The sequence below is a fragment of the Danio rerio genome, chromosome 9 (assembly GCF_052040795.2).
Source record: "Danio rerio strain M-AB ecotype USA chromosome 9, GRCz13ab, whole genome shotgun sequence".
Classification (NCBI taxonomy): Eukaryota; Metazoa; Chordata; class Actinopteri; order Cypriniformes; family Danionidae; genus Danio; species Danio rerio.
This window is the reverse complement of record NC_141029.1, coordinates 58521767-58542500: the sequence shown is the minus strand read 5'-3', so window position 1 is coordinate 58542500 and position 20734 is coordinate 58521767. Positions and strand designations below refer to the sequence as shown.

The following is a 20734-nucleotide window of genomic DNA, read 5'->3' as shown; positions in this document are numbered from 1 at the left end:
ACAACTCACATTCACTGAGACGAGGCATGGTCATTTATACAGCACATCTCATCATGCACCACACTAACTCAAAGTGCTTAACTTACTATTGTGTAATGTATATAACACACACACACACACACACACACATGAACACAGATCTGATGTGAATCAATGATTTGAAAAGCTGTGTTTTTAAGAGCAGTTTCTGAATAATCTCATATCTGATGAAGTCTGAACTCTTTTTCAATTTGATAAAAGTTGATCTAAACTGAATGAACGCTGAATCACTAAATCACCACTGAACTAGATTGGACTCAGTGATGAATGAACACTGAATCAACACTGGATTAAACTGAATCAACACTAAAATAAATCTTCATAGAACTGATCTGAACTTATCAAATCCACATTGATCTTAATTGAGCTAAACTGAATCAACATTGAACTGAACCAAATCAACTATGCATTAAATAGCGAACACAGATCTGAACTGAATCAATGACCTGAATCAATAAGTTGAAAAACATGTTTTTAAGGGCAGAACCTAACTAATCTCATACTAATGAAATCTGAATTCAGTCATTTTTCCATTTGATAAAAATTGAGCTAAACTGAATCAAATCATTATTAAACTGGACTAAATCAACAATAAAATAATTGACTCAGCGATGAATGAAAACTGATGAACTAAACTGAATCAGTTTAGTTCAATTAAACTTAATTGAAATAAACTGAATGAACATTGAGTCACATCATCATTGAACTAGACTCAATCAACAATATAATTGACTCAGTGATGAATGAACACTGAATCAACACTGAATCAAATCTTCATTTAACTGAACTAAACTAATCATATAAACATTGAAGTTAACTGAGGTAAACTGAATCAACATTGAACTTAATTGAGCTAAACTGAATCAACACTGAATCAAATCTTCATTTAACTAAATTGAACTAATCATACAAAAATTGAACTTAATTGAAACAAACTGAATCAACGCTGAATAAAATCGTCATTGAACTAGACTGAATAAAGAATAAATATAATTGACTCAGTGAGGAATGAACACTGAATCAACACTGGATTTAACTGAACTAAACTAATCATATAAGCATTGAACTTAATTCAGCTAAACTGAATGAACACTGAATCAAATCATAATTGAACAAGACTGAATCAACAATATAATTGACTAAGTGATGAATGAACACTGAATCAACACTGAATCAAATCTTCATTTAACTGAACTGAACTAATCATATAAACATTGAACTTAATTGAGGTAAACCGAATCAACATTGAACTTAATTGAGGTAAACCGAATCAACATTAAACTTAATTGAGATGAACTGAATCAACATTGAACTTAATTGAGATGAACTGAATCAACATTGAACTTAATTGAAATGAACTGAATCAACATTGAACTTTATTGAGATGAACTAAATCAACATTGAACTTAATGAAGGTAAACTGAATCAACATTGAACTTAATTGAGCTAAACTGAATCAACATTGAATCAAATCTTCATTTAACTGAACTGAACTAATCATATCAACATTAAACTTTAATTTGATAAAAAATCTAAACTGAATGAACACTGAATCAAATCACAATTGAACTAGACTGAATCAACAATAATATAATTGAGTCAGTGATGAATGAACAACGAATCACCATCTAATCAAATCTTCACGTTCTAACTGAACTGAACTAATCATTTTAACATTGAACATAATTGAGCTAAACTGAATTAACATTGAACTTACCAGGTTCAATTGAATCAATATTGAATTGAACCGAATCGACTCTAAAGTAAATATCAATGACAGATCTGAGCATGATCAGCGATGTTCAGAATAATGATCAGGACAGTGTGTTTAGGCAGAATCTGAATGATCCGGTATCTGCTGAAGTCTGACTCGGTTATTCTCCGGTGTCTGCCTCTGCTTTGAATCAGTCTGTGTTGAGCAGAGAACTGAAGCTGGATCTGTGATGCTTTAACTGACGTGACCTTCAGAAAACAATCACAGTGAGCGCAGTTGGTTTTAATCCGCCAATAATAAGCATCTTCAGCCTGGTTCTGGTTCAGTGCGGTATGAGTTCACCGCTAAACACTCGACCTGCCAAACATATCGCCGTAATCAAAAGCATGTGCACCGACCCACCGCGAGTCTCTGCTCCACATCCGCAGCTCACCATCATCTCCATATTTACTCTGAATAATAATAATAATAATAATGCAGCAGTGATGGAAACTCTGAACTCATGAGGACGCGGCGGCCAAAACATCCAGCTCTTTCTGTAATATCTGCTTGAACTCGCATTGATTTGTGATGAAAGAAGTCGTCACTGCGTCTCCTCGGGCCCTCAGCATTATCTTCTTGTCATTTGTGAACGCTCTCGTCAGCGCTGAGCTCTTAATTAGGGTCTTAATGATGCGTCTTTGGTGGGCAGAGGTGAAGCTCTTTGATCTTCTGGCCTCCAGGATGGTTTTGAAGAGGAAAGAGGAGATAAAAGAGCATGATGATGATGAGGATGATGCTGCTGCTGTACATCTGCTCTGCTTTAGAGCTTACTGAAGACTGATTCTGACACTTACTGAAAACACACACACACACACACACACACAAACACACACACACACACACACGCACACACACACTGATGTTTACAGACACTTTACAGAAACAGACACGCACACTCATGCCCATACACTCACATATACACTCACCGGCCACTTTATTAGGTACACCTCACTAATACCGGGTCGGCCCCCTTTCACCTTCAGATCTGTCTTAATCCTTGGTGTCAGAGATTCAGCAAGCTGCTGGAAATATTCCTCAGAGATTTTGCTCCATATTGTCATGATAGCATCACACAGTTGCTGCAGATTTGTCGGCTGCACATCCATGATGCCAATCTCCCGTTCCACAACATCCCAAAGCTGCTCTATTGGATTGAGCTCTGGTGACTGTGGAGGCCATTTGAGTACAGTGAACTCATCGTCATGTTCAAGAAACCAGTCTGAGATGATTGAGCTTTATGACATGCTGCGTTATCCTGCTGGAAGTAGCCATCAGAAGATGGAGACACTGTGCTCATAAAGGGATGGACATGCAAGGCATGTTATGCGTTTTAAAACTAAATGTATTAGTGTAAACAGGGCCTGACTCTCTGAAACTGACCCTTTCAGGCTTTGATCCTAATTGTGGCATTTTGGTGACTGTCACTTTAAATGCAAATGAGATATATTCAGAAGAGGGCGGAGCTACAAATGCATATGTGTCAGCATAGTGGCATAGAGGACTTGTTGTGTTTCCATTACGCCACTATGACTGTGGACACACTACACTACACACACTTCTGTACACACAGCTTCATTTTGCATCAATAAGATTTGACTGAACTGAACCACATTAAATCTTCAGATCTGCCATGATCATTCAGAGCCAAATCATCATCATTCAGGAGTAAATTCACCTTCATTCTGGTTTATGTTGACTTTTAGGAAGGTTTCTACACTTATTTTGTAAGTCAGAGCCCTGGACTCTCTATCGCCCCCTTCAGTCCGCTTCATTACTCCTCCATCCTCTGATCACACACACACACACACACACACACACACACACACACACACACACACACACACACACACACAGCTTTGAAGTGTTTTGGCTCCTTCTTGATGATTTACAGCAGAGCTTCAAGAACTTTTCATGTTTTCATCAGAAGTGTGTGTTGGAGATCACAGTGTTGTGAATTACAGACTGAAGGTGTTTTTACACAGACACACACACACACACACACACACACACACACACACACACACACACACACACACTCACACACTACAAACAATCCCACAGCTGTAATTATGCACAAATGCACTCGTCTAGAAGATAATTATACAATGTTCTCTGCATATGTGTGCTGGAATTCACCTATCTGCTCTTTCATGTTGGATCTTAAGTGCTCTGAGTGATTTCAATATCAATGTTGATGTCTGATGATGATGTTTTGGTTGGTTGTAATTCTGTCAGGATTTATTCATTCTCAAAGACATATTTGTGACGGTATGTGCTTGTGTTTGTGTGTTCATGTGTGTGTGTGTGTGTGTCTGAGTGTAGTGAAATAGGTGTGTGTGAGTTTGCGTGTGGATGAGTGTATATGTATGTGTGCATGCGAGGCATGCATTTGTTTGTGTATGCATATGTGTATATATGTGTGTGTGTGTGCGTTTGTGTATGTGTAATAATATTGCATAAGTGTATGTATTTCAGGGTTTCTGCAGGTCTCACGGAGTTAAATTAAAGGGTTTTTAATACATTTTTATGACCTATATGAATTCAGTTCAGCTTCATTTTTATAGCGCTTTTACACTGTAGACTGTGCCAAAGCAGCTTCACATAGAAGATCATAGTGAATGTAAACAGTGTCAGTCCGGTATTCAGAGTTTAAGTCCAGTTCAGTGTGGTTTAATAATCACTACTGAGAGTCCAAACACTGAAGAGCAAATCCATCCATGCACAGCTCTACAGATCCTGAACCATGCAAGCCAGTGGAGACAGTGGAGGAACAAACTTCACCAATTGACCAAAGTGAATCATTAAATAACCTGGAGAGAAACCAGGCTCAGTTGGGCACCACCATTGTGCAGAGCTGCAGTCTTGGCGCTGAAATTAAATTTTAGATCCATTAAGGGCTAAAGGGTAAGGAATTTTTCAGATGGCCCAGATGGAAAGGGTTTTTATTTACCCTATAACAGTGGTTCTCCAACGGTGGTACGTGTACCACTATATGCAGGCTTCCTTCAAGTGGTACATGCAGCCATCGCTGAATAATTAAAGTAAATAAAATGAATGCACTTTTACCGCTTTGATGAGTATAAAAACACCCAAAAAATTGATTTTATTAGGCTAAACCTTTTATTTTCAGTTTTCTTATGTTTGTTATGTATTTATAATTTGAAGCTAATTTCCTCTCCATATCTGTATCGGTTGTTTGGGGCGTATCTTGTATTTTTATATCCTAATGTTGACAGCTATGGTTTTAATCACTTGCTTTTCTGACACACATAGCCTCCTCTAATGCGCAGTAATCTAACTCATATATTTAAAATACAAGTTAAAGTTTCGATTTTAAAGATACATGTTGCATGTATATATGAATTATTTGTATATTTAAAAATGTATCAAAAAGATATACATGAATACGATGACATAGCATATATTTACGCGGTTTAAGGAACATTTCCAGGTTTTGATGAATAGGCTGCTATATGAAAATACTAATTTACATTAAAGTACAGCAGTTTTCTTTTTACTTTTTAAGAACAGTGCCGTTTTTAATTAACCTTTAAAAGCATATTTTAATTTAAACGTTGACGTTGTGTTTATTTAAGCACAGTAGGCCTATAGTGTTAATGTTTAAACTATTATTAATGTTTAAAGTGGCTGACAATAATAAATATTCCTAATAAGAATAATTAATCTGCCTGGTTTTTGAACTGTGCAGAGCTGTAGCTGCATAATTAAGCCTACAACGCTGCTGTACTTCAATACTGCCCATTAGGGTGGTACTTGGAGAGACTATTTTTTTGAGGTGGTACTTAGTGAAAAAAGTTTGAGAACCACTGCCCTATAATATATATATAATTTAATACATTTAATAATACATTAATAATAAAACATATACATTTTAGATTTTATTTTCTAGCTAAATATTGTGTTATACCAATTTCCAAAATTAAAATAATTAAAATAAACAAATGTTTTAAGTTTTAAAAACTATAATAAACTAAATCTATGCACAACAATCTGTCCAGGTCGGTGTCCTCAGCAGTAAACACATGGAGAACGTTTAGACAAATGTTACTGTAAGGAAAATAATGAAACCATTATGACAAACAGAGTTAAAATGACCTTATTAAATTAAGACTTCACTGCTTTATTGAGATGATTGTTGGTGACTGTATGGGTTTTGGCCACATTTGGTAGCAATACACGAACAAAGGAAAATTCAAACCTGTTTTAAAAAGATTTAAGACCTAAAACATAATATTTCAGTACAATTAAGACTTTTTTAAGGGCTAAACTTTGGATTTTGAGATTTCAGACCTTTTAAGACCCTGCAGAAACCCTGGTGTTTGTGTTTGTGTTTTCATCAGTGTACACTATCAGACAGAAGCTGTAAGAGCAGCTGTAAGAGCAGCAGATAGTAACTGGTCTTCTAGTTGATGATGTGTGAAAGTGTCAGAAGGTGGATTTCTCTGCTGGATCATCTGCTGATCTGCATCAATCATCACCAATACTGCAGAACACCTACTGGAACCAGCATGCACCAAGATTCTGACAGAAATCAGTCAAGTTTGGTGAAGGACACATCATGGTTTGGGGTTCATTCAGTATGGGGGCGTGCGAGAGATCTGCAACATCAACAGCCTGAGGTATCAAGACATCTGTGCTGCCCATTACATTACAAACCACAGGAGAGGGACAATTCTCCAGCAGGATAGCGCTCCTGCTCATACTTCAGCCTCCACATCAAAGCTCCTGAAGGTCAAGCTGCTCCAGGATTGGCCAGCCCAGTCACCAGACATCAACATTATTGAGCTGATGAAGGAGGAGGTGTTGAAGATGAACACAGAGACTCTTGATGAACTCTGGGATCCTGCTGAAGCTTTCTTCTTCATTCCAGATGACTTTATTAATCAGTGATGTGAGTCATGTCAGAGATGTGTGGATGCAGTCCTCCAAGCTCATGATGGAGTCAGACACAATATTCATTCTGTCTCCACTGCAGCAGGACTTTATATTCTATACTGGACATTATTTCTGTTCAGTGATGAGACTTTAGTCTGAGCAGAGTCAGAGCGCACTGTCCTCATCAAATCAGTCAACATCAAGACATGATCAGATTTATTGAGCTCAAATCAGCAAAATCTAGAGGCCTTCACCTTTCATAGAGACACTTCTGACAACTAGAAGAACACTTAGAATTTGCAACTCCTAAAACTTGGATAGGCGACAAGACTTCTGTAAGGTAGTGTAGTTTTGTGTGTGTGTTTATGCATGAGTGTATGAGTGTGTCCCTGAATGTGTGTGTGTGTGTGTGTATTTCTCACCATGTACGGCTCTTGTCCAGCTTGGCACTGTGGGCAGGGTTGGCAGCTGCTGGTTGTGTGATTGTAAAACTCATTTTCTCCACAGCTCGAGTATTCAGCGCTCACTGTAGACATGCTGGACACCTGCACACACACATGCACACGCGCACACACACACACACACACACACACACACACACACACACACACACACACACACACACACACACACACACACAGAGAATATGTCATTTTAAATCTCAATCTTATTCTGTGTTTTTAAGTTTAGACTTCTTAGATAATCATCAGTCTCATCATCATAAGTGTTATTAAACTGAAGCAGTTCAAGTTGAGCAGATCTTCATCAGTGTTCAGCTGCTCTGACACAATCCACACTGTAAAAGCGCTGGAGAAATACACATGAACTGAATTTATTATTATTATTTATTTATGAGCTTCACGGTGGCGCAGTGGGTAACAAGATCACCTCACAGCAAGAAGGTCGCTGGTTTGAGTCTCGGCTGGGTCAGTTGGTGTTTCTGTGTGGAGTTTGCATGTTCTCCCCGTGTTGGTGTGGGTTTCCTCCGGGTGCTCCGGTTTCCCCCACAGTCCAAACACATGCGCTATAGGGGAACTGATCAACTAAACTGGCCGTAGTGTATGAGTGTGTGTGTGAATGAGTGTGTATGGATACTGTGTAAAAACATATGTTGGAATAGTTGTCGGTTCATTCCACTGTGGCAACCACTGATAAACAAGGGACTAAGCTGAAGGAAAATAAAGAATTTAATTTGTAATTTTGTTTTATTTTTATTAATTAATTTATTATTTTATTTATTTTATTTTATGGTATTTATTGTTGTTCTTCCTACTCAGAGAGTGTGTGTGTGTGTGTGTGTGTTTACGTCTTTATGTATTTTAATTATGGGATGCTGTTGGACGACTGAATTTCCTCAGGGATCAATAAATGATCTGACTAACAGTGACTGAAGCGTTTCTCACAGCAGTGTTCAGTGTGTCAGACGCTTCATACAATGATTTAACGCTAATTACTGCATTAAACGCACAGCGGGTGTGTGAGTGCAGGATGATGTCATCAATATTTTCCATAACCATAAATTAGTGTGTGTGTGTGTGTGTGTGTGTGTGTGTGTCTGCTGCTGTCTGTTTTTATGATCTGGGAAATGAGTATCAGCGGTCGAGCGTTTCTCAGTGTTCAGATGCCTGTGTGAGTCTCAGTGACTGAATACATACACACTCGTGCACAACAACCTCATCCGGGATGGAGTGTGTAAGTGTGTAGTTTATGTGTGTGTATATGTTAAAGTGGAGGAGGCAGAAGTGTTCCTCATGCTGTCGTGTTTAATCATGCTATTATCACAATACTGCATAAAATATGGAGCAAAACTGCGAAAACACATGAGTTTAACAGGTGTAATGACCACACAATAATCTGTGTGTTGCTCTGTTGTGTGTGTGTGTGTGTGTGTGTGTATATATATATATGTGTGTGTGTGTGTGTGTGTGTGTGTGTGTGTGTGTGTGTGTGTGTGTGTTCAGAGTAAATAAAAACCTTAATTAGTGCAAATCTTTTTCCGGATTTATTGGATATGAATTGTGTGTGTGTGTGTGTGTGTGTGTTATAAGTGATAAAATCAAAACTACACAAAAATATTTTGTATCACACAGATATTTAAATTTATTCATCATCATTCTCTTTTCAGCTTATTCCCTTTATTTATCAGTGGTCGACACAGTGGAATGAACCACCAACTATTCCAGCATATGTTTTACGCAGTGGATGCCCTTCCAGGTGCAACCCAGTACTGGGAAACATCCATACACACTCATTCACGCACACAGTCATACACTACGGCCAGTGTAGTTGATCAGGAGGAGGAAACCCACGCCAACACAGGGAGAACATGCAAACTCCACACAGAAACACCAACTGACCCAGCCGAGACTCGAATCAGTGACCTTCTTACTATGAAGCGATTGTGCTACCCACTGAGCCACCGCATCGATGTGTTCAGATGTTTAAATTCATATATATATATATATATATATATATATATATATATATATAACAGATATATTTTATATCTGAATATAAATAAACTTTTTCAGATATATGCATGCGCACATGTGTATTTATATATAAACATTTATACAGTACACACACATATAATGTAAAAAACGTTTATTTCAGATGCGATTAATTGATTAATTTTTGCCCAGCGCATGTGTGCGTGTGCGTTTGCATTCATGACTGCGTGTGCCTGTTTGTGTGTGCATGAGTGTTTATGTTTGTGAGGGAGTGGGAATATGTGTGTGTGTGCATGTGTGAGTGAGTGGGTGTGCGTGTGTGTGCATGCCTGCCTGCATGTTTGTGTGTTTTTGCATTTGTGTGCGTGCGTGTGTGCGTGCATGTGTTTGTGTGTGTATTTTTGTGTGTGTGTATGTGTGTGTGTGTGTGTACATGCGTGTGCAAGTGTGAGTTAGTGAGTGACTGAGTGGGTGTGCATGTGTGTGTGTGTTTGTGTGAGTGTGTGTGCATGCCTGCCTGCATGTGCGACCGTGTGTGTGTGCATGTGTTTGTGCGTGCGTTTTTGTGTGCGTGTATGAGTGTGCGAGCATGTGTTTGAGTGTTTTTGAATTTGTGTGCGCTCGCGTGTGTGTGTGTATACGTGTGCATGTGTGAGAGTATATGTTTGTGTATTTTTGCATTTGTGTGCATGCGTGTGTGTGTGTGCATGTGTGCGTGCATGTGTTTTTGTGTGTGTATGTGTGTGTGTGTGTACATCCGTGTGCAAGTGTGAGTTAATGAGTGACTGAGTGGGTGTGCATGTGTGTGTGTGTTTGTGTGAGTGTGTGTGTACGAGGATGTGTGTGTGTGGGGGTGTGGGTGTGTGCGTTTTGCATGCACGTGTGTGTGCGTGCAGGTGTATTTGTGTATGTGTGTGTGCATACATGGTTGTGCGAGCGTGCATGTGTGTGTGAGTTAGTGAGTGGGTATATGTGCGTGTGTGTGTGTGTGTGTGTGTGTGTGTGTATGCATGCCTGCATGTGCATGCGTGCCTGCATGTGTGCTAGCATGTGTATGAGTGTGTGTATTTGTGCATGTGTCCATTTTTTTGCGAGTGTGTGTGTGTGTGTGTGTGTGCATGCTCATGTTTGTGCATGTACTTTTTAATGTGCATTTGTTCGTGCCTGTATGTGTGTGTGCGGATGTGCAAGCGTGAGTGTGTTTGTGCTTGCATGTGTGTGATTGTGTATGCATTTGTGTGCATGTGTGCGTGTGTGTGTGTGTGTGTGTGTGTGTGTATACACTTGTGCGAGCAGGTGTGTGCGCATGTATGTGCGTGCGTTTTTACCTGTGTGTGTGTGTGTGCAGTGAACTATGGAGATCTGCCGTGTGTTGTAGACTGTCTGCAGTTTCTGTTCATGAGGCCTCAATTGACACTCAGAGCTAAATGATAATAATAATAACAATAACAGTAATAATAGTAGTGGTGTGGATCATAGAGATCTCCTGAGCGGAGCGTCTCCCGCAGGTAAGCTGTGGTTTCATCATGTCACGGCGCTCTGGAGCTGCAGTAAAAGCCTGTCATTAAACACTGCTCTCTCTGAGAAATGCAGATCTGGGCCCGGAGCCAGACACATTCAGAGCTGTGAACATGAAGACGAGACGCTTTCAGACGCAGATTAACTGCAGCTCAAAGACGGCTTTGTAGTCGCTTCTACACGTCTCCTGCTAAATCTCCTGTAAAGCGCTGTGATCTGGGCTCGGGGTGGGCGAGGTGGAGAGAAACGGCACATCACCACTGTTTGTTCAACCATCTCAGATCTTTGAGGACAGCGAACGCTTCCTACACACACACACACTCACACACACACACACACACACACACACACTCACGTCTCTGAACATGTACAGGTGAAGTCAGAATTGTGCTCACCCTTTATTTTGATGTACGATTCACACTGTATAAAACCATTAGACCTCAATAAACTGCTAACGAGCTGCTTATTAACAGTTGGTGATGTAGAAGTTGGGTTTAGGTTTGAGGCAGGATTAGTGATGCAGAATAAGATCAAACATTATAAGTGCTAATAAACAGTTCATATCTTTATAATAGGCAGGTGATAAGCAGGGGCAGAATCTGCAGACATTTTTAGCAATTTCTGCAGAGATTTTTGTAAAAAATCTGCAGATTTATGCTGAAATCTTAATATAAAATAAAAAATAATAGCGTTTTAACTTTTATTTAATGGTTACAAGTCAAATCCATCTACCGTAGACCCACTCATTTGGTAAACAAAGCAAGACTCTCATATAATATTTCTACTGAAAGACAGAACATGTTACTGTACACACTGTACTGTAAATAAATCACATAAACACTTTTATATTACACAATATTATTACTGAAATTAATTTAAAAACAGAATAAATATGACTTTACACAAGTAAATAAATAGATCTGTGCTAAAATTCTGCAAAAATCTGTGGATTTCTGCGCTTGCAGATTGCGTGAAGGCCTAGTAATGTCAGCAGTTAATGGTGTGGAATGCTGCTTAAGAGTATTTTAGTTTTCATTTTACAACACACTGTTCAATATCAATCCTTGTAGATCTACACTGGAAAACATGCTTTTCTTACTTAGATTTTTTGTCTTGTTTCTAGTCCAAATATCTAAAAATTCCTAAATCAAGAAGCATTTTCTAGACAAGCAAAACATATTGTCTTGTTTTGAGAAATAATATGCCAATATTAAGTGAGTTTTTCCATAAAACAAGCAAAATAATCTTGTTTTTTCTTTTGACATAAGATTATTTTGCTCACCCCATTGGTAGATTATTTTGCTTGTTTTATGGAAAAACTCACTTAATATTGGCATATTATTATTTTTTATTAATATTGGCATATTATTATTTTTTATTAATATTGGCATATTATTATTTTTTTATTAATATTGGCATATTATTATTTTTTATTAATATTGGCATATTATTATTTTTTTATTAATATTGGCATATTATTATTTTTTATTAATATTGGCATATTATTATTTTTTTATTAATATTGGCATATTATTATTTTTTATTAATATTGGCATATTATTATTTTTTATTAATATTGGCATATTATTATTTTTTATTAATATTGGCATATTATTATTTTTTATTAATATTGGCATATTATTAATTTTTATTAATATTGGCATATAATTATTTTTTATTAATATTGGCATATTATTATTTTTTATTAATATTGGCATATTATTATTTTTTATTAATATTGGCATATTATTATTTTTTTATTAATATTGGCATATTATTATTTTTTATTAATATTGGCATATTATTATTTTTTATTAATATTGGCATATTATTATTTTTTTATTAATATTGGCATATTATTATTTTTGGATGTTTGGACTAGAAACAAGACAAAACATCTAAGTAAGAAAAGCATGTTTTGCAGTGTGAAGTTTAACAGAAGACTTTTTCTTTGCACATTTTAAACAGCAGTGTTCATAACTCATCTCTAATAACTGATTTCTTTTCTTATTTGCACATAATATTAGACTACATATTCTTCAAGACAATAGTATTCAGCTTAAAGTGAGATATAAAGGCTTCACTAGGGTAATTAGGGTACAGTTAGGGTAATTAGGTAAGTAGTGATTTCTAAATTTACTTTGACTTGTATCTCATTGCAGACAATACTCCAAAAACGTAAACTGTACGAATTAGATCGTACGAATTCATACGAATTAGCCACTAAATGAAAAAGTTATGAATTGCCGTGAGATTGTGTTGGTTCTTTCAATACATTTAAAAAAAGAAAAGAAAAGAAAAGAAAAGCCTGTGCATATTTTATCAAGACAACGCAAAACCACATTCTGCAGCGGAGGAAGGGGATACGGGTACTGGACTGGCCTGCCTGCAGTCCTGACCTGTCTCCAATAGAGGATGGGTGGTGAATTTTGCACCTCAGCCTACTTTTAAACTAAATATATAATAACTGGTTTATATTTATGATCTCTGATGACATAATAATTGATTTAACGAGCTGTGAGCTGACATTTTGGAGTATCCATAGATCTGTCCAAAGTCCTAGATCACTCACTTTGTCAAGAGGCCTAAAGAAAACGGATCTTGTCATTCAGGAATGTAATGGCCCGTTTCCACTGAGTGGTACGGTACGGCTCGGTTTGGTATGCTTTTATGGCCGTTTTGTCAAAAGGGTACCAAACCGTACCGTACCACTTTTTCGGCACCCTTTCGAAAGGATACAAAAAACTGTGGAGGGCACAGCAAGGATAAGTCACTTATAAATTAAAACTGTATTATTTTATGCAACAGCCTTACATTTAAAAGGGAAACCTAGTGTGGTCATAAGCAGAAAGACCCCAGCCTATCAGGCTAGATGTTTTCTTTCCCTTATTTATATATTAATTTGCCTCATGTGCGATCGGAAAACTAGTTTAATGACGGCACGCCATCTTTACTTGGGCAAACTCCGCCTCTCCTTTCACTCCGCCCTCTTTTGCCCAAGGTATTCGGCGGGCAGAAAAAGGCCGGCCACTGGCCCGAGAAAGCCCCGCTTTGGCCAGATCAGGCCCCGGAGGTGACAGTGGAAAGCGACTGGTCTTGGCTCGCCCTGGCTCGCTTGCTTTAGGCGAGATAGTGAAAACGCGGCTAATCAGTTTCCTAGAACTTCTGTGTTCAGCTGCCGTCACACACTCTACACAGTAGAAGAGCTGGAGGAACACAGACACACTGAGCTGAATTAATGACGAAAACAAGACTACATGTTTGCGTGTCTAGAAAATGCTTCTTGATTTAAGAGTTTGCAGATATTTGGACTAGAAGCAAGACAGAAGCTCTCAGTAAGAACCGCATTATATCAGTGTGGAACAGTTCTAGTCATCACTTCTCAATCCTCTTCTGTAGCTGAGTTGGTTTAGTGTTTGTGGGACTGACCAGCAGAAAATGCAGGAGGAAAGATGGCGTCCGTCCTCCTTTATGACCCATGGTGTCGTCTTCCAGCTGAGGATCTGAAAAAAAAGAGCAAAGCACACTTAAAGTGCTGGATTCATGACTGCATGAGGGAATTAAAGCATGCATGAGGTCGACAGAGAGAAGCAAACATCTCAAGACATTTTTATGATGAGCAGAGTGAAGTGCACATCTCTCCCGGACAGTAGATGGCGCTTAATGAAACACAGAGATACTCCAGTACACAAGGGGGCGCTGCGCATGTGTGTTGTGTATTAACAGCATCATCTTTTCCTCTTGTGTTTATCCTCCTCCACTACAGCACACAAACACCTCGAATAAGTCTAAAGAAAATCAGGTGATCTGCAGATTGTGTGTGTTTGGCTTAGGGATGCAGTGATTTTAAATTTTGGTTGTATGATTATAGTACAAGAAATAATCACGATGTCATGGTTATTATGATTAATTGCATTCATTGATTTCAAAACCGGTGAGACAGTGGCGCAGTAGGTAGTGCTGTCGCCTCACAGTAAGAAGGTTGCTAGGTCGCTGGTTCGATCCTCGGCTCAGTGGGCGTTTCTGTGTGGAGTTTGCATGTTCTCCCTGCATTCGTGTGGGTTTCCTCCAGGTTTCTCCCACAGTCCAAAGACATGCGGTACAGGCGAATTGGGTAGGCTAAATTGTCCATAGTGTATGAGTGTGTTTGTGTGTGAATGTGTGTGTGTGAATGTTTCCCAGAGATGGGTTGTGGCCAGGGACCCCAATTTGAAAACGAAAGTGACCGGTTATGAAAATGAAGTGAGGTGTCGCGGACCTCTTTTCCAGCGCACTATGCACGGATATAACTGAGGACGCGCGGGTGCTGAGGGAGGGAGGTGTCGCGACACTGCGCTCTTTATTCTGCCGCCTATGCGCGGATATAACTGAGGACGCGCGGTTGTCGCGAACTTCCATTCTGCTGGTGCTGATGGAGGTGTCGCTGACGCCGCCTTCTCTATTCTATCGTTTATGCACGAATATATCTGAGGACGCGGGTGGTAAGGGAGGTGTCACGGACGCCGCCCACTCTATACTGCCGCCCTAGGCGGCTGCCTAAGTCGCCTCTATGGATGCGCCAGCCCTGGTTGCGGCTGGAAGGGCATCCGCTGCGTATTAATGTGCTGGATAAGTTGGCGGTTCATTCCGCTGTGGCAACCCTGGATTAATAAAAGGACTAAAGCCTGATTTATACTTCTGCGTCAAGTGACTGGCATAACCCACGGCTCATGCAACGCGCGTGGCTGTGCATTTATACTTCTGCGTGCTGTCTCTGTTGGTCTGCATTAACACTTCTGAAACGCTAGTTGGCAGTGAGGTGTAAATGTTCCTCTGTGTTGAGTTTCTTCGCTGTTTTTTTCTTTTCCTGAACACTTCCGGGATGTACAAGTGACTCAAACTCGCTCATTTTGAGGCAGGAACCGGCGGACGTGCAACAACTTTAACCATGAGGTAAACACAAAACAAAACTTTCCATCCGGAGCTCCTTCACGGGACTCCACACTTGTAAACAATCGCTCGCGCCATTCACGCGGCTCTCAGTCCCGCCCAGACTCATCAGCGCTACCAAGCCGACCAATCACAGAGCTTGCGCTACGCGTCGTTGCGACGTGTAGTTACAATTTTTGAGAGGTGCATGCAGCGACGCCGACGGCCACGGTGAAGGGCTATGCGTCAGCGCCGTAGCATACGCCGATGTTTGACGCAGAAGTATAAATCAGCCTTGAGCCGACAAGAAAATGAATGAATGATTTTAAAACCCCATTAGTTTAAAATTGAATTAAATTTTATTTTGTAGTGCGGGCCCAACTTAATATTAGTTGCTGTTTTAATCGTTTAACTTTATTTGATTAATAAATATGAGTCAGTGGATATTATTGATGCATTTATTGGGTAAAATTGCTCATTTAATGTGTTTTTGGTCATTATCAATGCACCAGCAAAAACAGACCCAGCGGTGAAACTATTGCGCCACGGCTGCTTCAATGACGCCTCATGCTGACGCACTGCTTCTGCGTGCAGTTTAAAAGCTCTGATCTGTTAACATGGACGCCAAAAACACTCTTATGGTGTGAAACAGGCTTTCAGCACTCTCTCTGAAAACACTGGCGGATCAACATTCACCACATGATCGTCTCATCAGCGCTATTATTTGTAACTTGAAGTGGGTTTGCAAACCGGTGTACTTTCCATTGCTTCTTCCTCAAACTGTAGCCGTATGCAATGCGGTCACAAAAGCCCCGTCATCTCAGCTAGGTGTGTCTGAAAAGCACGAGTGTGTTGCGTTGCGTGCGCGTCCCTCCATTGGAAATAACGAACTTGGACGAGTTTGCCTTAGTTAATATCCTGTCATAGTTAGTCCAGTGTGAGCGGTGATTAGTCTTGGTGTACAAACAAGTGCACAGTTGGCATGACTTTGTTAAGTAGCTGGAGAAACGCGGTGTTGAGAAGCGTCTACCGTTAATTAACCGTGACGAATTAAATCGTGGTTAATAATGAAACCGGTTAATCGTTGCTAGAGTATTCATGTGGATGAATGAGTGAGCAGATGAATGAGAGCATGTAGCAAACAGACAGAGTGAATGAGTGAATGTGTTCAGCTGAATAAGAGTGAAATTTCTCAAATGATGAATGCATGCATGCAGCAAACAAAGCCGATGCACACATGCGTCAAACAGTGAGCGAAGGCGTGCGTGCAGCACACTGGAACAATGAATGCATGCATCAAACACACTGAGTGACAGTGCGCATGCACCAAACATCCACTCATTCATTCTCCTTCAGCTTACTCCCTTTATTCATCAGCGGAATGAACCAACAACTATTCCAGCATATGTTTTACTCAGCGAATGTACTTTCAGCTGCAACCCAGTACTGGGAAACACCCATACACACACACACACTCCTACACTGCAGGCAGTTTAGTTCATCAATTCCCCTATAGCGCATGTGTTTGGACTGTAGGGGAAACCGGAGCACCCGGAGGAAACCCACACCAACATGGAGAGAACATGCAAACTCCACACAGAAACACCAACTGACCCAGCCGAGACTCGAACCAGAGACCTTCTTGCAGTGAGGCCACAGTGCTAACCACTGATTCACTGTGTTGCCAACCATCAAACAGAGCAAGCCAATATACTGCATGAGTGAGTAGCTGTTCTCATGGCCATTGTGTGTGTGTGTGTGTGTGTGTGTGTGTGTGTGTGTGTGTGTGTGTGTGTGTGTGTGACTCCAGCAGCATGCAGAGAGATTAGTTTGGAAGTGCGTGATTAAAAACACACTGCTGCGCTGCTGATTTATGAGCTCTAAATGAGACGTCCTATGAGGAGGAAGACAAACATCCTGATGATGAAACACACACACACACACACACACACACACACACACACACACACACACACACACACAAACAGCAGAAGAAATGCAGAACATGCTGCTGTGTGTGTGTGTGTGTGCGCGCGTGCATGTGCGTGTGTGTGTATGAGTGTGTGTGTGTGAGTGTATCACAGTCTGATCATACTCAGTCTGATCTCTAGACGTTATCAGAATCGCACTCTGCTCTCAGTCAACACTCGTACACAGCAGCTTCACACACACACACACACGCACACACACACACACACACACGTCCTGTAACCCGTGCACACTGTAGAGGAGCTTCTTGTCTTTCATTCTCCAGCTAGTGAAGTGAGTTTGTGCAATACACACTGCTAAAACGCTTCATTTGTTTTGTTCATCGTGTGTGTGTGTGTGTGTGTGTGTGTGTGTGTGTGTGTGTGTGTGTGTGTGTGTGTGTTGGTGAGGTTGTGACCCACTAATGTGTGTGACCCGCAGAGGTGTGTGTGTGTGTGATATATGGGCAGCTATGTCATCTGAAACGTCCCGCATGAGCCAAAACACTCACTCCCTCATGATGTGGAAAACACACACACACACACACACACACACACACACACTGATATCTCTGACATCTCACTGTAATGACAATAACACAACACACATCCTCATCAATATCTGCACAACACTGATCACATGTCAGACGGGCAAAACCGGGTCAGTTCCACACCTGAGCTCATAAACACACACACACACACACACACACGTGCATACACACACTCAGTTAAAAACATCCACACATATACCGTATACATGCACTACACACACACACATACTCGTGCTTATGCATACAAACACACACATATGCACACACACACACACACATTTATACATACGAATACACACACTGTCTCTCTCACACACACATTCGAAAACATTTACAAATACAAACTTGCACTACACACGCACACACACACTCATACATACTCATGCATACACACGCACACACGCAAAAACATTCACACATACACACACACACACACATACTTGTGCATACATACACTCAGTTAAAAACAGACATTTATTCAGTGTACATGCACTACACACACACACACACACTCGTGCATATGCATACAAACACATACATATGCACACACACACATTTATACATACGCATACACACTTTCTCACACACACACATTCGAAAACATTCACAAATACAAACTTGCACTACACACACATACACACACACTCACACACACCCACACGTACAAACACACTTATACAAAAACGTTCACACATACATTGCTCTACACACACACACACACACACACTTTCATACATACTCATGCATACACACACACACACAAGCGAAAGCATTCACAGATACATACTTACACACACACACTTATACATACTCATGCATACACACACACACACACACACATTCATACATACTTGTACATATACACACTCTCTCTTTCTTTCTCTCTCTCTCACACACACACACGCTCTGTTTCCTCTCTGCCTGGACTTGCCTCTGTTTGAAAGTCGACCGCAGACTCGCCGCCCCAGGTTATTAATCTTCTAACGAGCGCCTAATCTAAGATAAATACACACAGTATCATTATCCTCATCATTAGATCTGTCTCCTGGAGGAGGAGGAGGAGGAGGAGGACACCATTACTGCGAGACTCCCGTCCGGCGCTAATACAACCTTATAGCAACCGTTCAACAACACTCCTCAGTGCAGTCAAATCATTTCCCATGCTGGCCACTGAGAGAACACATCATCCCACACACACACCATGGAGGAAAACACTTGACAGAACATTAGAGGAATGTCCTGCTGAAACACACCCTCGCCTCTACATCTCTGTCCTGATGACTACTGAAGTCACCATCACCCGCTCTTTACTCTCCCTCAGGCTCCATGTTTTTTGGGTTTTGGATATATATTAGCTGTTTACTTTAATGTCATGAAGTAAATCAACAATTTAGCTAATAAAAACGGCACTTTTCCATTGGCAGTACTTAATATTGCGTAATTTTCCAGTATCGTGCTGCCCTGCTGAGGGTGCCAATTACACATTGATGATCAGGAGGGTCTAATTAAGTAAAATGCACTACTCACTCAAAGACAGCCCCATTTCACCCCAGTATCCTCTCCGATTACCCTACTGCACAAAAATACCCTAGTAACCCTCAGAAAACCTTAGTAACTGCTCAAAAATGCCCTAGTTACCACTCATCTCACTCTAGTAACCACTCAGATCACCCTAGTAACCATTTAAAAATACTATCAGTGTTCAGACCACAGAAAATCAGTCTCAGAACACCCTAGTAACCATTCATATCCTTCTAATATCCACTCAGATCACCATAGTTACCGCTCAAAATACCCTAGTAACCACTCAGATAATTCTAGTAGCCATTCAAATCACCCTAATAACCTTTAAAACACTCTTTTAACCCTCAGAACACCCTAGTAACCACTCATATCACCCTAGTAACACTCAAAACACTATCAACTCTCAGAACACCCTAGTAACCACTCAGAAATACCCTAGTAATCATTCATACCACCCTAGTAACCATCAAAACACTCTAGTAACTGCTCACAAATACCCTAGTAACCACTTATATCACCCTAGTAACCAGATAACCCTAATAACCGATTAAAATTACTCTTGTAATCACTCATATCACCATAGTAACCCTCAGAACACCCTAGTGACCACTTAAAAATACCCTAGTAACCACTCAGATAATTCTAGTAACCATTCAAATCACCCTAATAACCTTTAAAACACTCTATTAACCCTCAGAACACCCTAGTAACCACTCATATCACCCTAGTAACACTCAAAACACTATCAACTCTCAGAACACCATAGTAACCACTCAGAAATACCCTAGTAATCACTTATACCACCCTAGTAACCATCAAAACACTCTAGTAACTGCTCACAAATACCCTAGTAATCACTCATACCACCCTAGTAACCATCAAAACACTCTAGTAACTGCTCACAAATACCCTAGTAACCACTCATATCACCCTAGTAACCAGATAACCCTAATAACCGATTAAAAATACTCTTGTAATCACTCATATCACCCTAGTAACCCTCAGAACACCCTAGTGACCACTTAAAAATACCCTAGTAACCATTCATATCACCCTAGTATTCACTCTGATCACCATAGTAACCACTCAAAAAATACCCTAGTAAGCAGAAAACCTCAGAAAACC

General features: G+C 40.0%; 1 protein-coding gene and 1 long non-coding RNA gene across 6 annotated transcripts in view; one reads left to right on the top strand and one right to left on the bottom strand.

Moving 5' to 3' along the window:
* The window catches only part of LOC147835465 (uncharacterized), a 91366-nt gene that overhangs the window by 38930 nt on the left and 31702 nt on the right, over positions 1-20734 (top strand). The gene's annotated exons all lie outside the window — the stretch shown is intronic.
* The window catches only part of edar (ectodysplasin A receptor), a 72617-nt gene that overhangs the window by 34570 nt on the left and 17313 nt on the right, over positions 1-20734 (bottom strand). Inside the window, 2 exon segments of the mRNA NM_001115064.3 lie at positions 7114-7236; positions 14089-14162. Of these exon segments, the coding sequence (NP_001108536.3) occupies positions 7114-7236; positions 14089-14139 (174 nt within the window). The 5' untranslated portion in view covers positions 14140-14162.